The 20,624-nt window shown below is 35.3% G+C and overlaps 1 protein-coding gene across 2 annotated transcripts in view; it reads right to left on the bottom strand.

Moving 5' to 3' along the window:
* LOC109084537 (serine-rich coiled-coil domain-containing protein 2-like) overlaps window positions 1-18,060 on the bottom strand; it is a 65,264-nt gene extending 47,204 nt beyond the window's left edge. The window contains exons 1-3 of one of the 2 annotated variants that reach the window (XM_042735189.1): window positions 17,727-18,058; window positions 2,896-4,293; window positions 1,743-1,927 (exon numbers count right to left, since the gene is read on the bottom strand). In XM_042735189.1, the coding sequence (XP_042591123.1) occupies window positions 1,743-1,927; window positions 2,896-4,258 (1,548 nt within the window). In that variant the 5' untranslated portion in view covers window positions 4,259-4,293; window positions 17,727-18,058. Of the gene's footprint in view, window positions 1-1,742; window positions 1,928-2,895; window positions 4,294-17,726 lie in introns of both variants that reach the window. The other variant, XM_042735190.1, reaches the window with a different exon arrangement.
* Window positions 18,061-20,624: the final 2,564 nt, after the last annotated feature.

The raw sequence follows: 20,624 nt of genomic DNA on the forward strand, positions 1-20,624 counted from the left end.
AAATAATGACTTTGTTCAATAATTCCTTTGTCAACGGTCTCCTCTGTCTCTCTCCATATCAAAAGAGGAGACGAATTATTGAATAAAGTCATTATTTTTGTTTTCTTCGCTTATAAAAAGTGTTCCCGTCGCTTCATATAACCCGTCTGATGGCAGATGGAGTATTCTGATGATGACTTTCATACCTTTTATGGACCTTGACACTGCTATTTACTTGGCAGTCTATGGGACAGTCACAGGCCTCCCGGTTTTCATCCAAAATATCTTAAATTGTGTTCCGAAGACAAACAGAGCTTTTACGGGTTTGGAACGACATGGGGGTAAGTGATTAATGACAAAATTTTCATTTTGGGGTGGAGTATCCCTTTAAGGGCAAATGGTGGTAAAACACCTTAATAAAGAAATATGGCCTATTTACCAGGTGTTCACATTATTTTGTCCAATCCCTGTATATCACAATATACTAGTTACAATACCAAAGTATTATGCAACATTATTATTTATTATTAGAAATGTCACAATTCTTGATAAGAAAATAACAATATCAAAGAAAAAAAATAATACAACATAAAATAGGTCTAAAGCAATTACTTGAGACAATTAAATGGTCGATAAAAATTCAATATACAAATAAAATTGCCTTGAATTTTCTTATATGCTCAAAAACAATACTTATACATTAGGTTTATGATTAAATCTAAAGAAAAGCAATAAAAAATGCTGAATAGCATTTTATTCTAAATGGCAAAATCAGAATAACTACATAATTTTTTTTCATTTTTGGTACATAACCTGTATGTAATGTCACACACAATGCGCATTAAACACATGTGCAGTATAAATTAAGCCTAAAAGTAGGCCTGCATATCATCAAACATCCACAAGATGTCTCTTTCAGACCAGTCACTAACTGTAAGTGGCAGTCATCAGAGCTAAATATAAAAATGATTAAATATTAGCAAAACGTATTACTACAATAAAACTTAATCACGAAAAGTAGTGACAGGAATATGCAAATGTTGTTCATCTCATCTAATAAATGTCATGAATACAAAAACTATTTTACAAAACAAATGTAGTTACACTTAATTAAATGATTTGGAATATGGATTAAATACTCAAAGATAAATATCATTATAGGGAGAGGCAATTACCAAGCTATCTGCGCTATAAAGAAGGATAAAGGCTAACGCTGTAAGCATAAATGCAGAGTCATTCTCTCGTCTGACTTTGATTTCACCTTACTGTTTACTGACTGCCATGAAGCTGACAATCTGATCATCTGCTTCCAGGAGAAAGACAAATGAATATCAGCAGGAGCCAATTTGGAGTACTCTCAGTATTATGATTCATCATCAAAGATACACATTCAATAACTCAACCTGACAGCCTTATCCAGCCCGTCCCTGGGCTATGAACACAAGACAGACTCACTTTAACGACACAAAAAAAAAAAAAAAAAACATCACAATAACTGACATTTTAAATGCCAATCATAAAGCACACCGATCCAGAAAAGCTGTGGCAGTACATTTCAGGAGCTTGCAAACAAGATTGTAGAGAGTTGTCTAGAGGAGTAATTCTTTACCACAGTGCCAAAGACCACTAAGGGGGGCTGCTTAAGGACTTGTGCAAGCAAGATAAGAAACTAATATCAAAACTTTAAAACAATAATCCACTAATTATGAAACCGTTTATAAAAAATTGTTTGTGTTGTTGTCAGTCAAAGTCTTGGGACTCACCATGCTGTTGAGATCAGAGTCAAAGCTTCCACATGGGTGTCCAGAGCCTCCCAGTGCCTCCATTCCCTCCTCGTCCCACATGTAAGTCCCTCCAGAGCTGTCTGAGGGTGACAGGTCCAAAGACGATCCATGAGGAAAATCACCTACAGGAGACAACGTCTCATGCTCAAAGCCATCTTTAACAGCTGAAAGAAAGACAATATACTGAGTTAGAAAGGGTAATAGAGATGATTTTTAAAGTAATATTAGTGACAAAATTACATCATTATGCTGCCTTCTAAGGTACCCTGTTTTGGCAAAAATCTAAGGTAGCATCAAATATATCTTTTGCATGAATCCAATACAGAGTTACGAGCAATGCTGAGAAGTACCAATAAAAATATACACAGTATATATGTAGGGCCCTATGAAATCCGTTTTATTCTTTCCTAAATTCCATTTTATTTTTTTCCAAATTCCATTTTTTCCGTTTTAATTTTTCTGGATTCAGTTTTTTTCTGTTTTAATATTTTTTCTCGACTCCTTTTTAATAGTTAAATTAAAATGTATTAATCAAAAAGCATGTCTAATTAATTAAAATCATGAAACTTATACATTTTCAAATCAGTTTATTAAAAGTTTAACAAAAATTATGTTTAGGGCCCTATGAAATGTTTTATTTGTTTCTCACCATATTTTTATTGTTACCAAATTCTGTGTTTTAGCATGTCTAATTATTTGAATGCATAAAACAACTTAATTTATTAATTTCTTTCTTAAAGTAGCCTTATGATTTTTTTTTTCCTCAGAAATTCTGTGTTGTGTATTTTTTTTTTTTCTAGTTATCAAAGGAAGGCTTAAAACATTTATTTTATTTATCTTTTAATTATTGAAAATTAAGCAAACTTTATTTTTTGGCAAACAAAGGAGATTTCATTCTTGAGAAAAAAATGTTCTTAAGAATATATTTGAGAACCATTCAATTATTGCATCTATGAACATTAAAGTATTTATCTTTGGGGGCATGTACAGTATCACACTCTGAAGGTAGCAACCACTGTAGGCTGCAGACAGCAAGTCAACTAACTATGGTTTGAACAGTCAAAATGACAGACACAGAAACACAAAAAGTTGTAATGAGGTGTAATGGAAATAGATTGATTCTCAGTCACACCTGCGAGGCCCATCCCTGCCCAGTCAACAGTTTCGGATAAGAAGGTGTGCAGGCTGGTCACCTCATTCCTCGTGGATTCCTCATTGCACATGCTAATTAGAGCGCTGTCATCTTTACATAGCCCGAAGTGGTCTAACCCATCACTGAGGACAGGCAGCAGCAGGGTCTCACCTCCATTCCCGAGATTATCAAAGTCATCCATGTACTCTTCACTAGTGTCATTGTGCTCCACAGAGGAGGACGATGATAGCGACATATCCTCCAAGGAGGGCCCCAGACTCCCCTCAGTCTCCTTTGCTTCAAAATAAGTCTCATTTGGGGAAGTTTCAATACTTTCAATGTTGCTACTTGGTTCTGAACTGGTTTCTGCTATCTTTGTAGTGTCTTGGACATTTTTACTCAATTCTGCGTCTTTTTGAACAATTCCAAGGAGAACAGGGCGGGGGTGTTTGGTTAGTGTTGGACGTGTAAGTCTATAACTAAGCACAGAAGGTTTGTTACCTGAAAAGCTGGGTAAAAGGGATTTCTTTATTGTGTTAGTCTGCAAAAGATGACTGCTAGTAGTTACAGCAGGCCTTGGAATTCCATATTTATTTACTTTCTCTTCGGATAATACTGTATTTGGCTGTATGAGGGATGATTTAGCTACTGGAGACTGTGCCAATGGTCTGGGAAGTTCTTTAGCAAGCTCTGAAGCTTTGTTAAAGGAGAAGGAGCGGGTAATAGGTGGGTTGGTTGGGCACGTTACCCTCTTGGAGTTGGTGAAACTCTGAGAGCGCACTATGCTGTCTGTAGAGTCAGACTTGATGCTGTCGTTGGACAGGGATAGTTTGCTCTGCAGGGTTCTTTGTTGGGATACATGACCAACACCGGGCCCTAAGGAGCCACATCGCCCATTACCAACACTTACTCCATTCTGAGAAGCCATGTCATTATACAGGAGATTCACTGTTGAGTGATGTTTCGGTGTAGTCATGCGGGGAAAGGTTTTGCTAGGCTGAAGTATGCTCCTGGGGAAACTACTTTGTGAAGTGGGGACTGCACTTTTACATTTTACTGCAGCTGCAGGGGAAGGCTTTTTAGTCACCATCACTGGTGTTATGCTAGTTGCACTAGTCTCCTGATCCAAGCTGTCAGAATGTTGAACTTTGTTTCCAATGTCCTCTTCACCCTTTCTCCAATTTAGGGATTGTAGACTTGTCGATTTATTGTGCCTGACTAGAGGTCCACCTTTAGACTCTGAGGAGGAAACCGGGAGGGCTGATCCTTGGGGAAGGGCAGTCATGGTGGTGCCTGAGGGACAGGAAGCAAACTTGGGCAGCCTGGAGACCATGTTGAGCTGTTTGACAGACTTCCTTTCCATCAGAGAGGTTCACCACCATGGATGTGAGGACAGAACTGCAAAAAAAAAAAAGAGGAAAGAGAGGATGAAATATGAACCAAGCAACTTGCTTGCATGTTGTACACCAGAGGTGGCCAATCCTGTTCCTGGAGATCTACCTTCCTGTAAAGTTCAGCTCCAGCTCTGATCACAACCAAACCAGCTATTTAAAAACTTTAGATGCACTTGATGATTACAGACAGGTGTGTTCTATCAGGGTTGGAATGGAACTCTGCAAGTTAGTACATCTCCAGAAACAGGATTGGGCACCTCTGTTGTACACAAAAACCAGTGGTGCAGCGCATGGATATGCAGGGTATGCACATGTAATATCACATTAACAACTGATGTGCCCTTTATTATTATTTTACAAGTACATTATGTTCTACTGAAGTGAAGTTCTAAAGTGATGATGCAAATGAGGGCAAATGAAGTTTCATCATATAATTTGACAGGGCATAGTGGAGGAGAAGATTTTCTGCAAGAAATCAATTAAACTTTTTTTGCCTTCAGAAGACTTTCAATCAGAGCATGGTAATCAGAGTATGTACTACTAGTACTAGTGCTGTGTATGGACAATAACAACAACAGCATTCTTCAAAACATCTCCTTTCGGAAATGCTATCGCAAAAATATTTCTGGGAATGTTCGTTTGAACTATGGTTTCAGGAAACAGCAAATCGCTGAACTATGTTGGCAACGATGAAACTTGTGACCATACTAGGCTAATAATGCTTTTAAGAAATGCACCCCAGTTTAGTTCATGGAGTTCTCTTCTAACAAGTGTTCTGATCTTAATCATAAAATGTGCAGAGCAGTGGGCCGCCCACACCAGAATGGAGAACCACCTTATTCCTTGTCCTCAGACTTCCCCTTGTTAGAAGGGACTGACATGAGGATGTCAACAATAAAACCATTAAATGCAGTCCTCGAGGCTTTGAAATTACAGGCAAATGATATACAAGGACTTTAAAAATTTTTAACATGAAGACTTCATATGAGAGGTCCAACCTTCCAGACAATACTCTGATTAAGATCAGAGAGGTGAAAGCCACATGTGCACTTGGATGAAGATTAACCTGATGCAGGGGTACAAAGCATTACACAGACATTATGTTACAAATGTTCAAAAGCCCTGTCCGTGTTAATTAATTCACTGGAGGGATAAAGTATGACCAAGTGGAGATAATGCCGTATTGCCAAGAGTTGGTGGATACAAAGTATCTATTCAGGAGCAAGACAGAGCAACATGCCCTGTGACTAACTGAGTTTCATCAGTACTGGAAGCATGTTATGTTCAAGCCTCTAAAGTATATGTGTATAGTTGCAATGAAAAGTCTGAAACCATTTTGGATTTTTTGATCTGACACAAACGTACTAAACTAACAACACACAAATAACCAAAGAACTAAGTGACCCATTGAGTATAGTAAGTTAAAGCATCCTTTAGCAGCAACAAACGCCAGCAAATGTTTCCTGTAGCTGCTTATAGGATATCCACGACATTAAGGATACATTTTGGACATTTCCGCCCTACAAATGTGTTTCAGTTCAACAACATTTTTTGGGGTGCTCAGCCCTCTTCTGGTTATGCAGAAGATTAAAGATTAAAGATTAGTTTCTCTAAACTTCTAATAAATCCATATGGTATTACAAAGATCTTCTGGAAATACCTTGGTAAGTAAAATATCACGGTACTTGAATTTTACAATCATTCATTATAGGAAAAATTGCTATGAACTACACTAACAGAGTTTAGTTTTTTAGGGTTGCCGAGCAAGCAATTTTATATGCGGAATTAATAGAGTGCTACCGTGATGACTTCATGTTTGAATTTGCGATCAGAAATCGCCTTTACCTGTTGTACTCTATTAGTTAAAAAAGAACCTATGTTCTTTAACTTATCCAACAACAAATATGAATGAAGAGCATTAAATGCTGAACTAAAATCAATAAAAAGTATCTCTTATCTATAAGCAACTTGTCATGGGTTTAATTTAAAATTTACCTCAGCTTTCAATAAAGACATGAAATATTTCTCAAAAGATTTCATTACAACTGAATAAACATGTAAATGAAACAAAAATCTCTATTCTCAGCTGGGCAAGACTTCTGTGGTGATGGGATAATCACCAATTTTTTTCCACGATGCAGAAACCTAATGTGAATCAAATGAGCATTGGAAAAGTGTGCACCAGACTGGGCCAAGCTCTTCAGCACAAGTTGGCAAGAAAAAAAAATTCATACGGTGCTATATATTTTTAATGCATTACTCCAATGTTACTCCAATGTCACATGATCCTTGAGAAATCATTCTAATATTCTGATTTGGTGCTCAAAAACATGTTATTATTAATGTTGAAAACAGTTGTGATGCTTAATAACGTGAAAACTGTTACACATATACAAAATGTATTTTATATACAAAAAAGAAGTGACAAGACAGCCTAAAAGAACCATGTGACAAGGAATACTGTCATGAGAATTCAGGAAGTTCTTTTTGATCCTGCTGAGTCACTGAAAAGAGTGAAGCTGGATTAAAATCCACTGGACTGTGGACTGAACAACAGAATAGTCTATGCACCTTCTTTAGCTATTTACTTACTTGTAAGACACACATTTGCTTCCCATCACTATTTGCATTTGTACTGTACCTTGTGCTAACTGAGTCAATGTGTTTGCAGTCAAACTCCCAGGCACACCTATGCTTACACATGACACATGAGGCGGTGCAAAAGGATGCAAGCTTGAGAAATCAAATATTGTCTGTAAAAGACCAACAATAAGACAAATTAAGACAAAATGACAGACATATATAGCTGTGACAGATGTGACTCACAGATAAAATATCGCTGATCGCTCTAACAGTCAACCTTGCCTACCCACACACATCTGTATCATTTACAAGACAAAATAATTACAGGCCTATCACAGTATGAGTATACTCCATCCCAAAATGAAAATTTTGTCATTATTCAATAAGATATAAGATATTTTGGATGAAAACAGGGAGGTTTGAGACTGTCCCATAGACTGCCAAATAAATAACAATGTCAAGGTCCAGGAAAGTATGAAAAGCATCGTCAGAATAGTCCTTCTGCCATCAGTGGTTCAACCGTAACATTATGAAGCGATGAGAATACTTTTTGTACACGAAGAAAACAAAAATAACAACTTTATTCAATAATTCCTCTCCTCTGTGTCTCTCCAAAGAAGTCGTTATTTTTGTTTTCTTCGTGTACAAAAAGTATTCTCGTCGCTTCATAACGTTACGGTTGAACCACTGATGGCAGATGGATTATTCTGACGATGCTTTTCATACTTTTATGGACCTTGACACTGTTATTTATTTGGCAGTCTATGGTGATTTGGAAAGCCTCCCTGTTTTCATTCAAAATATCTTAAATTGTGTTCCGAAGACGAACATAGCTTTTATGGGTTTGGAACGACATGGGGGTAAGTGATTAATGACAAAATGTTCATTTTGGGATGGAGTAACCCTTTAATAACAAGTTCTTCCTTGTCTTGACTTTTTTGAGGCGCATCCCACTCTGTTTTCACATTTCTCCATGTTTCTTTGACACTCTCGTGTGTAATGTAAAGCATTTCTGTCCAAATACATTCTGTGGTATAAACAGCATAACAGAATCTGCAGTCTACTGTCACACCACCTACTGTAGATTTCACTAAGCTAACCGAAAAAATGCATCATGCATCCTCAATAAATATACTCCAAAAAATTCCTTGCAGTTTCCAGCTGAAATAAAGACTATAGAGTTATTCTGTGTCAACTCAACCAGAGGTCCCCGGCTCAAATTTTTGATTTTGCTAATATTTTTTCTGAAGAAAAACAGGCATGTATAGTGATGCAAGCCAAACTATTAAATGTCATGGAAGAACATTAACTGTGTCAAAACAATTGTATAGGACATACCTGTTTGAGTGTCATAAATATTCTTTTTCCAAAATTTGTTTGCCTGTAACTCAAGATGTATTAAAGTCATCTTAATATGATTTTAGATTCTTGTTCCTAAGAAATGTTTTTTTAAGGCCCTGTATGTTTAATCCTACATCTTGGTGCAGCTCCATGTCCAAATTGTTGTATCCTACCCATTTTCACACCAAATGTGGTTTTGCGTTTATCTGGTCATCACTGCTGACAATGCAAATAATAACAGTAACCCAGGGTTTAGGAATGTACAGTACTACACAACAGATTAAGAAATGACCAGGATTAATTGTTAACTCTAGGTAAATTATGAACAGTGTAAAGCAGAGGTAGGCAACGTCGGTCCTGGAGTGCCAATGACCTGCAGAGTTTAGCTCCAACCCCAAAAAAGAACCTCACTTGTCTGTAGCCTTAGTAATCCTAAAGACCTTATTAGCTTGTTCAGGTGTGTTTGATTAGGGTTAGTGCTAAACTGACGTTGCCTATCCCTGGTGTGAAATGTAAAATGAGATTACCCAGGATCCCATTTACCTAAGGTTAAGAATTACCCAGTGTTAATTATTTCAAGTGTGAAAACCTTAAATATTTGAGGTATTATCAGTGATTATACCAAATGTGCCCTTTGGCACGATGACTATGTAGAAATTCTAATAATTAATCCAGGTTAGGCAAATTTTGGTTTATTGATGTGAATGCAATGCGTGGTAAAAGCAACCACTTTTCCCTATGAGGTGTGGAATTTGATTCAAACATGTTACAATGCTGTGTATTTGAACTCTTGGTAGCTTGGTAACTCATCGTATTTTAAATGCACAAAATCCCTTCTTCCAAATATCCCTGAAACTGATTCAAAAATAGAATCTCGTGAATAGACTACTGAGAGAAAGATAATGTCACTCAACTTGACCATTTCAGTGCATTTTTAGCATTCCGACAGGTATGTTCTGTGCATATTGCTTTGATAGAGGGAAACATTTGAAAGATGCATTCCAAGTTTCAACTTTAATTATTCTTCAGACATTCTGCTCTAAATACAATAAGTATGAGCTGTATACAACGTGAACAACATTTGCTTTTCAGCAACTAAAATAGGTAATATTCAACAATCTGAAAATCGAGCCCCATTGAGATCCCCCATATCTCTGGAACTTAATGATGTAGGGCCTCATAAATGAAGATTCTAAAAGAAAAGTTTATTAAGAACTAGAATCTAAAATCATATTGCGATATCTTTAATACTTCTTGAATTATAGGCATGCAAACTTTAGAAAAATAATATTTATGGCACTCAGGCAGGTATGTTCAATGCAGTTGCTTTGACAGAAGCAAATGAGATAAATCTCTAGTTTCAACATAATGTTCTTTATACCACTGAAAACGTACATTTTAATAATTTACTCTTGGAGCCATATTGAAATTCCAATATCTCAGGAACCGAACCATATAGGGCCTTAAAAATGAAGATGCCAAAAGGAATATTTGTTAAGACCCAATATCTAAAAGGGCATTAAAATATCTTTAATACTTTTTGAGTTACAGAAATGAAAACTTTGGAGAAAAAACTTGAAGTGCTGTTTCCCCAATTTTTGAATGGTCATCATTGGCACATAATGCAATAAAGATTGCTAAAGTCATATTTTACTAACAGACCGACTAATCTCTGTGTAAAAATAACATTGTGATGCTGCCATCTTTCTTAAGTCATTTTTAACCTCCTGTAATTTGGCTCTGAATCTCAGGTGAAAATTGCCATTTTGACCACCGTCTACAAAATAGTGGATTACTTAGTAAATATTCATCCATGACATTTAATATTTGGGCTATCATCACTATACATGTTTATCTTTCTTCAGAAAAAAATATTAACAAAATCAAAAATTTAAGCCAGGGAAATTTCTAAAATTTGATTTGACACAGAATGACCCTATAGTGACCCTATAGCATTAAAACACCAATAACTTTTGAACACATTTTCACATTTGCATCAAATATCCAGATCCACATGTGTGGCTACTCTAACTTAGTAAACTTGCTTGGTAGCTCACCTGGTACAGCACTGAACGCAATGCGACCCGCTCAAGTATGAGTCTCATGAAGCACAAGTCACGATAAAATATTTAATACTTATAAACTAGCTAAAATGAAATGGTTGCTTCAGAAAATGCATTTTTATTGCAAATTTGTTTACATGCATTAAGCAACACTTTCAGGTTGAATGTGTCACGAAACAATACAATAAACAACATAATTTCATTTTGCTGAAATGTCACTGCATGCATGTTTCTCAAAGAGCTGTTGGACATGTTATGATAATAATTAAAAACGTATAATTAAAATATACACTACAAGAAAAAGGAAGAAAAAAGGAAAGGTGCAGGTAATTTTCTGCCCGGGTGTTATCTGTCATGTTTTGTGGTAAGGGATGAGCAAGGACTCAAATGCAGAGTTCAATGGGCATTATTTAAATGGTAAAACAAAAACTACACTGGGCAGGGCAGGAACAGACCAGGCACACAGTATGACAAGATTTTCTTCTCTTTTTTTCTCCAACAAGGGCTGCTTTTAAATGTTTACTGTATGTTGATCAATCTTTTGTATTTTGATACATGTTCAAATCAATAATACTTATACATTTTAAAATAAGTTTAATGTTCTGGCTTTTACAGTTTGACAAATTTGTGTGATAACATTACAAAAAGCTATTTTCATAAAATTACGTAAAGAATTCATACATAAAATTTACTTCATATTGTAAACATGACACTTTAAAATACTGAATACATAAAGAACATTTTCATTAGAAGAGAAAAACTCACTAAACGAAAAATTGACCAGTATGAAATGTAATCCTAGAGCCCTGCTAACGATGCAAACATTGACAAATCATTAGAGTCTGCATGCTAAACAGAGGGTAGAAGACCCAAGTCACCTTCATTTTGAGTTGTTACTTACCACACAGCTCTTTATATAGCTACCTGTCTCCACTGTACTGTCTTAAATCACGCTGTAGAAGTCAACATATCTGATGATGCACACTTCAGTCTCCAAGAAAAAGGAAGTATACATCATCCCACAGTCACAAGATCATTTTATCATACACGCACACACTTAAAATCCACATAATTCCAGAAGCTGTTCATCCCATCATCTTCCAACACTTTTTATAATGAAGGCCAATACTCAGCTGATTCATAGAGCTACAGAAAAATATAATGCACAAAACTACAGATTATTTATTTATTATATATATAAATTATAACAGAATGTTAATTTTTAGGTGAACTACATCAAGGCAATGCAAAACGAGCATATAATTATTCACTGGCTATTTTTAATCTAATTGGGGCAAAGAAAAGAAAAAACATATCACTCTCATTATCTCTTTCAGCTTACTCAGCACCACAGAAGCATTTCAACAAGCACTATCTATGCTGACTTACCCTATGACAAATAAACTTTACTGCCTCATTCTCATCACACACCTCTCTGCCCTTAAACGGCCAATTGTAGCTGTAGCTGTAGGCAAGAATTTCACCAAATATTCAGAATTTTTTTTTCATGCCAAATATCGCATAAGCAAGAATGTCTGTGATTCAGCCACATGAACAAGGGAACAGCTAATTACAGATAATGCAGATGAATGTCCATAACAGCTTTGTAGTGGCAGTTAATGTGTTAAAATATGAATTTAACATTAACAATCGCATTACTTGAAGGGCTTTGATAACATATCTGTGAAAATAAAAGATGTTACAAAACCATTTCGAAAATCAAATGAAAGTAAGTGCACATATGTCCGAGATATATTTCAAACTGCCATCAAAGCTTGCTATTCAAAATAATAACACATCCTCTGCGTCCCCCATGTATATGTTTATTTTATTAAATCACAGCCATTGTCATTTGATAATTGAACTACAGTAGTAAGCCATTTTGTGATTTTGGTTTTATACTGATCATTTGGGCAACCCTAAATTCAACTGACAAAAACACAAGTAAGGAAAAACGAGGGAGTGTGCTAAACAAACCATCCATTGTGTGGAACTTCTTTTTTATACCATAGATTCAGAGTCTGCCAATGGTAGCTCAAAAGATGTGTCCAAGCCTTTATTGCAACCAATTTAATATGTTAAAACTAGCAACAATGGTTTGACTCGTTTCTATGCTGTTATACAACCATTTCAAAACAAAACAAAATTGAAGACTGTGGGGGAGAAATTAATGTTTTGCTGTTTGGGGCTATGCTATGAAGTAGCTTCATTTGCTTTTACCTGCACCTCTTGGGCTGGTAGAAGACATGATAGGGTGATGACTGCTTTGAAAATTACTCCAAAATCTCATATTTAATGATGCAGAGTCAGGTCTAATGAAAAGACTGAATATAACAAGGTTAAGGCCCTTGCTGTAGGTATTCAATTGGTCCATCAAATACTGGGAAAACAAAGCACATGCAATATGTAAAGAGAGCTTTAAAGCCACCTGCAGGCACTAGACACACCTAATTTTCTTTATTTCATTTTGCTATACCTTTGTGGTTTGACTCTATGTCAGAGCACCTGTTCTCTACAAATCACCAGAGAGTTCAGACAAGGGGGCCACAAAGCTTCAGCAAGCAAAGTTTGCATAGATTGTCCTAACTAAACAAACAACTCACAATAACCAAATCACTGTGCAAATAATTCACACAACGTGAATAAGTCTGTAAAAGTTTCTGAAGATACAGCTGCAAGAAAAATTGTGAACCCATATGGATTTACCTGGATCTCTTTGATTATAAAACATTATCTTCATCTAAGTCACAATTATAAAAATGTTTTTTTTTTTGCATTTAAATTATATTTTCCTCTTTCCCCCAAACTCATTTCAAATATCACTATTTCACATTTTGTTTTTAAAACATCAAAACATTATTTATGCATTTGTAATTGCAGGTTTAATGCATTCATGTCCTGCAACAGATGCAGATTCAGATGCAGATTTTGTGCAACCTCTGTATTGCAAACACAAATTTTGTTGATACTGATTTCATTTGATTGGTAACAGCCCTATAGTGTCTTACTATTTAAATTTATTGATTAAATTTAAGAATTGGACACAAAAGATGATGCACACATTTAATAAGGTTAGAAAAAAATAGGCCTCATGAAGCTAAAAAAAATAGTAAATTAAACTTATTAGAAAAGTTAATCTCTGTTACTAAAGCAGAGCAGAATAACATGCTCAGCAAAATATTGTTTAATTATAGCTATCAACAAAATTCTAGAAAATATTAAGATATAATATTTTTTCATAATTGCACAACTCTAGTTTACACAAATACCAATATGCTGATAACTACAAAAATGATCTTACTGAAATGCAAACCAATAACATGACAACACAAGAAAGCCATGTTTTCGAGACATTTTTAATCAGATTATTCCCTGGGAAGTGACAGGATTATGTGTATACGACCCAGTGTATTACACTGCAATGAATTGCAATTTTAAATAAAGTATTAAAACCCCCCGAGATTTTCACAGAGAAACCTGTACAGACCCATATTCTTCTATTATGTTTATAGTTTCTACAACTGTACCCTACCACTAAATGCTCACTCCTACTTAATCGTAATTAAATGAATTAGCAGAACACGTGTGACAAACTCAGGTCCTAGAGGGCCAATGTCCTGCAGAGTTTAGCTCCAACACACCTGCCTGGGAGTAAGTTTGCATGAGGGTTTTTGGTGTTTTTGTGTGTTTAATTAGGAATGGAGCTAAACTCTGCAGGACAGCAGCCCTTCAGGAGCTGAGTTTGACACCCATGCACTAGAGAAACCAGGTTTTGTGTGCTTTGTTTATTTAAATGGCAGGTCACCTGCGCAACACACCGAACACATCCAGCCTCATCTTCTTAACTAAAACACCTGACACTTTTTTTGCAAAAGCTGTCAACCTACTTTTTCCCAGCATGCAGTGTTGATGAAAAGTACAATTGTCTGTTTGTTATTTGTTTTGACATATTGTGTCTTTAGAATTGTGACTAGGTTTTCCTCCTAGGGTGGCTGTTTAGGACGGGTTGATGGTGATTGCAGCAAATGACCAACAAAAACACAGCACATACTCTGATCCCTATATATGACTGGATTGGAGTTCTCATGGAATTCTAAACTTCCAGCAGGATCACTGATCCTGGATCCTGAACTGAAGCGTTCCAGCAGCCATTTTAGGCCGCATTCACACTTCAGGACTTGATGGCCAATTTGTTGATTGTATGTAATTTTTTGATAACCAGTAGCTTACATCTTCTTTTAAAAGTGACTTACAGTATATCCGATATCTGCATTTACACTATACACAAACATCCAAATGTAGACATAAAACTTATGCCAGAAAGGATGTAAAAATGAGGCAATCTGCAATGGATGCAGACGAAATGATAATACAGGCTTCTGCTTGCCCAAAAACTCAAAACACATAAAACTTAAGCATGACTCCACTGGGCTGAGCATCTGTTCTCTCTTGAAAAGAGTCATGTGATTACAGTCGGTGTTCACCTTAGTTGATTTCATTGCCTGGTGGTAAAAACATAACTCACATTGACAGGGAATATCCAATCTGTCCACTTACATGGCAAACACAAATGCATGTAACTGATTTATATCTGATTTATATTTATTTATCTGAACTTGGTTACTTACTTGGAACCATGTAATATAAATACGGCCTTAGTTTGCCCAAGACCTAAAACGGGGATCAAATCATGTTCCTAGAGAGCCACCTTCTACCAGAGTGTAGCTCTGATGCAGTGGTTGCCTCTAATTTTTAAATGGAAAGAGCACAGACAAAGCCTTATTTTGTTTATATTAAGAGATTTCTTTTATTCGTGTTACTAAGGCTATTTATTTTATTTGGGGCTTGTTTTAAAATTTAAATTTAGTTTTGTTATTTACATTTACATTCTATTTAAATTTTGTCATTTACCAGACACGTTTATCCAAAGCTACTTACAAATGAGGACAATAGAAGCAATCAAAACCAACAAAAGAGCAATAATATTCAAGTGCTATATTAGTATATTATTATAGTTATATTATCATTTCACAAAGAAATGTACAGCATTTTGTCCAAGCAATAATAAAAGGACACATTTAAGTCATAATTTGTCTAAAATGTAATTTTGTTTAAAATAAAAAAATAATTGTGAATCGAATCGTGAAATCAAAATTGTGAATCGAATCAAATCGTGAGTTGAGTGAATTGTTAAATCCCTAAACTTGACCCATTTTGTTAAGAAATCACTTAAATACTGATCTCACTTAAACAGCGTAAAATGTCAAAATATTGGACCTATGCAAAAAAAAAAAAAAAAATGTTTTTAACAATAGGCTATTTTGTATGAATTCTCACAATGTGATTTGTGAAAAAAAAACACATGATATTGGGCCATAAGCAGACTGTAGGTATATATGGATTGCACAAATTCATATAATTTTTTCCACAAATTTGCAAAAAAAATTCAAATAAAATTTGTCATGAAACTGTGTTGGTATATGTTCTTAATTCTAACTGAACAACAAAATAAAAAGAGAAAAATCACCCACTGCTCTTGACTGAATAACTTTTAATTCATTTTAATTCATAGCAGTGTTTTATTTTATATTTTATATTCTTCAGTTTCTTTCTTGAACAATGCTGCTCACTAGGGTAATGACATGGCTTTTTTTTTATTATTAAGTTTCTTGAGGTTCATTTATTTATTATGTCTTTGAGAACTGTAAAACAGTATACCTGTATCATATCAATAATATACATTGTGATATAAGATGCATTTATCTATCCCAAGTGGGACATTTTTTCACTCTGCACAGACATCCTCTGGCTTGCCCAGACTGCACAAACCACACCCAACCATCACAAACCCTGCCAGAGAGGTCATAGCATGAATTATCTATGGAGATCAGATATCGGAGAAAGCCAAGATCAGCACAGAGAAGAGTTTATATTGTGGGAGAGGAAACACATCGTAATTATATTAAGCACATGGATCTTTTTATCCTGTATGTTCTGAACCACAGCAAACAAAACTGAAGCACTTTACTAACTAGTATCAGTTAAGCTTAACTAATTGACTAATCATATTAGACAAAAACCCGTCTAATCCCCTTCTTATCATGAAAGCTGCGTGAGAGAGAAAGCAAAGATCAGCATGGTCATTATTTGCATCATACAGACTAAAAGTCATCTAAGCTCATTGTGCAAGAGCTCATGGATCATTAAAGATTATGAAAGATCATTATTGGCCTCACGGTTTTGGCCACATCCCTGTTAGTTTTTTTGTACTGACTGAGGTAGTGTCACATTACCTAAAGGCCATCATTACCTGTGTCTGACCTTTCGAAACACCACAAAAATGTTCACATCATCTGCTTGAATCGCTTCTATCACACCGACATGTTGCATTGCAGAAATGCTGAAATTTGTTTTGTTGTTGTTGCTCTTTGGAACAATCAATTGACATAGCTATTATGGAAAATCCTTCAAAAGATGCTTTATATTTCATGCAGCCACTTATTCAGGGGAAAATTAAGCATATCGAAAGAATAAGACATCAAAAAGTATAATAAGAAATAAGCACCCAACTTAAGGGATGGATAATTAAATTAAAATATACAAAGACAGAGTGGAATTGCAAGTCATATAACATGATGAGTAATGGATGAATTCTCTGATAGACTAGGAGGGTCATTCTACAACTGTTCCCCCATTATAATAATAATAATAATAATAATGTCAAATCTGTTCTGCTATATTAATAAATATTTTTGATGTCAAACTAAATAACTATAGGGTTTTTATTTGCTTAATATATATATATATATATATATATATATATATATATATATATATATATATATATATATATATATATATAAATTGGCTGTCACATTATTTTGTAAGTGGTTTACTTGGTGTTCTTGTTTCAGAACACAACATTTTGATTAACAACCTATTACAAATAACATAACAGAGTAACTGAATATACAAAATGATTATTTAAAAAGAATATTTCATACAGAACGTTTATATGTAAATTGTTTTGAGTTTTAGACATTTCACTTAGTCAAAATACACTATTTATATACTATCACAACAAACTGGCAAAATGTGTGCTCTGCATTAAAAGAAAAATGCATTACAATATCTCCATAAGTGTCTTTCAATGATTAAATGAAGACTAAATAATAATAAAAAAAAAAAAATTATTTCTATTGCAAAAATAAGGGTGGAGGTTTTTATTTATTTACTTAATTTTTTATTTTATTTTTTTCCCATAATAATGTAAGTGACAGCATCTGCCACTGCAAGTGTAGAATGACCGGGGAATGTAAACAAAGTCAAAAGCACATGATCAAACCACTGTTTGAGCAAACTATAGTCCATATTAACATAGATTAACGTAGCGTAATAAGAACAACAGAAAAAAAAAATCATTAAAACGCAGTCAGAAGGAAACCCACACCTTATCTGAGCGGCCGCCTGTACGATTTCATCCGATCGAGGGCGAATACAGCTGGGCGTGGAAATCCACCACAGGACTCAAACCCGTTTACTGCTTCCACCTGATCCGACGCTTAGTCGAGATATACAGCTGTCCATGCATACGAAGACTAGCTCTTCTCATCGCATTATATGTTATTGTGAAGTAACGTCCCGCCGGCATGAGAGCATGTTGTATGAAAACAGCTGACACTGACGTCAGCATTCCTCATACTGCGGGTATACCCGGAAATGGGCGTTTCTTAGCGGAGCGGACGTCGTTTCTGATTTGGGCCTATCCTTATCATTAGAAGATGCCGCATTTGGCTGTAAGTACGCGCCCCCGTCTGGCAACAGTTAAGGAAGTAGTTGGTGGGGAAACAGTGCTTTTAGAAACTCGGAAGCAATAAATCTTTTAAAGCAATTCACTATTTATAAGCTCTGGAGACACCAGTGCTGTAAACACCGCGCTCTGCTGGTCAAAAAAGTGTAAATGCAACTCGGTGACACCTTTTACGAACTAATTCATGTTTTCACGTGTTCTTTTATTAATTTAGGGCTGGTTTTATGTAGGCTAGCTATTTTTAGGGAGAGCTTGGCTAATCAGGCCAGTTAGAGTCAATTAGTTCACTCTTATTATGCACGTCGTTAAAACTAGCAGACAAAAGTAGTGTGATTAGAAATGTTTAAAGAAAATCTATCGTTCCAGTGTTTATTCATATTTTTTTCTGAGAACCTCAACTTGGGAGTTGAAAAAATATTCTTTCACATTAAACAAATTGCAGGAATTGAAAGGTTTTTATTAGTTGGAACAGATGATGAAGTAGGCCTATCATTTGGTGTTTTGCCCACTCCACTGGATCACCAAAAACATACTGTTATACTCCAAGAGGTGCAACAACTGTGGCACAGTGGACTTTTTTGTATCTCATCTGTTATTTCTGTTATTATTTCTTTATTTATTTTTACATTTATTCATTTAGTAGCCTATCTTCTCTTTGTCTCTTGTCCTCTTGCTTAAGTGTTTAGGGTGATTCTCGTTTTAGCAGTGTAGATGACATGGATCTGTATTCTGCATAAAGAAAATAACGTATGTAGTTCTTGACTGCAGCATCAGCTTTGGTGTTAAGACCAAAAGCTAAAGTCTTAAATCTAGGATCCAAAAGTGTCACCTTCTCTCCTTATGGACTTGAAAGCTCGGAAGTTTAAAGGCACAATATGTTAAGTTTTTTTATTAAAATATCCAAAAACCACTAGAACAGTGTTATATATTTTGCTGACTTGTGTACTTATATTATCCCAAATGTTTCGAAGAATTTTTAAATACAGAGAAATAAGCAATATTATCTAGTGGCATTTTTAGTTTGTGTAGTGTAATTGTGTCGCCTGCCAATTTTTTCATAACCCCTCGATTTCCAGTTCTGTTTTGTAGAAAACATGGAAACACCAAAGACGCTTTAATATGTTGTGCGTTTTATTAGACCCAGAGTAGCATTGTAACAGAACTTTCAAATGTACCTAGTATGATAAAACAGTGCTGCCCCCACATACGCACAACTGGAAGGAGCGGAAGCGGTCGACTGTGGCATAATAAAACCTCCACTGCTTTTGAGCTGTGTGTCACACTTGTTCAGCGGCCTCGTTTCGCTTTGACGCCTTTCAGCCTCACCCTGCTTCATTCTACTACGTTAATAAATCATTAGCTCATCCATGAACATGATTTCTGCCTGAGTCCCATCGGATTGCATCGGCTTTGGGGATGAAGTTTCCACACTCAGTCACGGCGTCATCAAACTACGCCTTTGTTTCTTTGTTTGTTTTGAATACACACCCTCTAGCGGCGATAAATTACATATTGTGCCTTTAAAATCTGTTGTTAATTCTTTAATTTGCTGTTGATGGTAATTTGTGCTAAATACATTCTGAATGTGCTGCAGGCCTACATTTACCTCTCGTACAGCAGGTGTCACCAGCATGTTTCGAGTGCTTCGAAAGAGTGAATCATTTTGTGAACCTGATTCAAAATTCAAAAGCTGGTAGTATCCCTATGCCCTACTCATGCTGAAGAGCATATGGTAATCTGTTTTAGCATTTAATGTCCCCACTTCTATAATTTGTAATCTAATTGTAATTCCAAATATCTATTTTTAAATTTTGACTAATCATAATTGGCATTAAGATATTCTATATGTTATTTTGGCTAGTCATATTGTACATTGAAGATATATCTCCAAAAAAAAAAATAGTTTGACTAGTCATAGGCCTGCTTACATTGAAAGTATTTTAGTGTTGTGGCAGTGAAGATCCCTCTGATCCCAATATAGATTGATTACTATAATTAAAAATATTTTTAGAAAAAACATTTTCTTACAAACTTATGCTATTTCTTTTGATAAAATACATCATGAAATATAGCCTAATCATATATGGGTAACAAAGAAATTATAGCTAGCTTCAAACTACATATGACAATTAATGAGGTTATACGACACTTATTAAACGTCACTATCAATCACCACTGAGAGTTTGTAGTAATACTTCTGACTGCAATCCAGTGTGGATTTTGGTCAAATGATGAAGCAGAAATATGTTAGTAACTTTTCATATTTTAGGTAGGCTTATGCAATTACAACTTCTTTGTGGCATGAAGGGAAAGTAATGTAACTAGTAGTATAACTAATTACTCTTGCCAAAAAGTAATAAGTAAAGTATTAATATTACATTTTTGAAGTAGTAGAGTAATAATAAATTACATATTTGAGTAATGAACCCAGCACTGTTTATGATATCTACAAATGAGTTGTGACCAGAGGGAGCTAGACCATTTCTAAAGTCTTTGGCTATACCCCTTTTACTGGGGAATAAGGCCCAGTTAATTACA

Source organism: Cyprinus carpio, chromosome B12 (assembly GCF_018340385.1).
Source record: "Cyprinus carpio isolate SPL01 chromosome B12, ASM1834038v1, whole genome shotgun sequence".
NCBI classification, from domain to species: domain Eukaryota; kingdom Metazoa; phylum Chordata; class Actinopteri; order Cypriniformes; family Cyprinidae; genus Cyprinus; species Cyprinus carpio.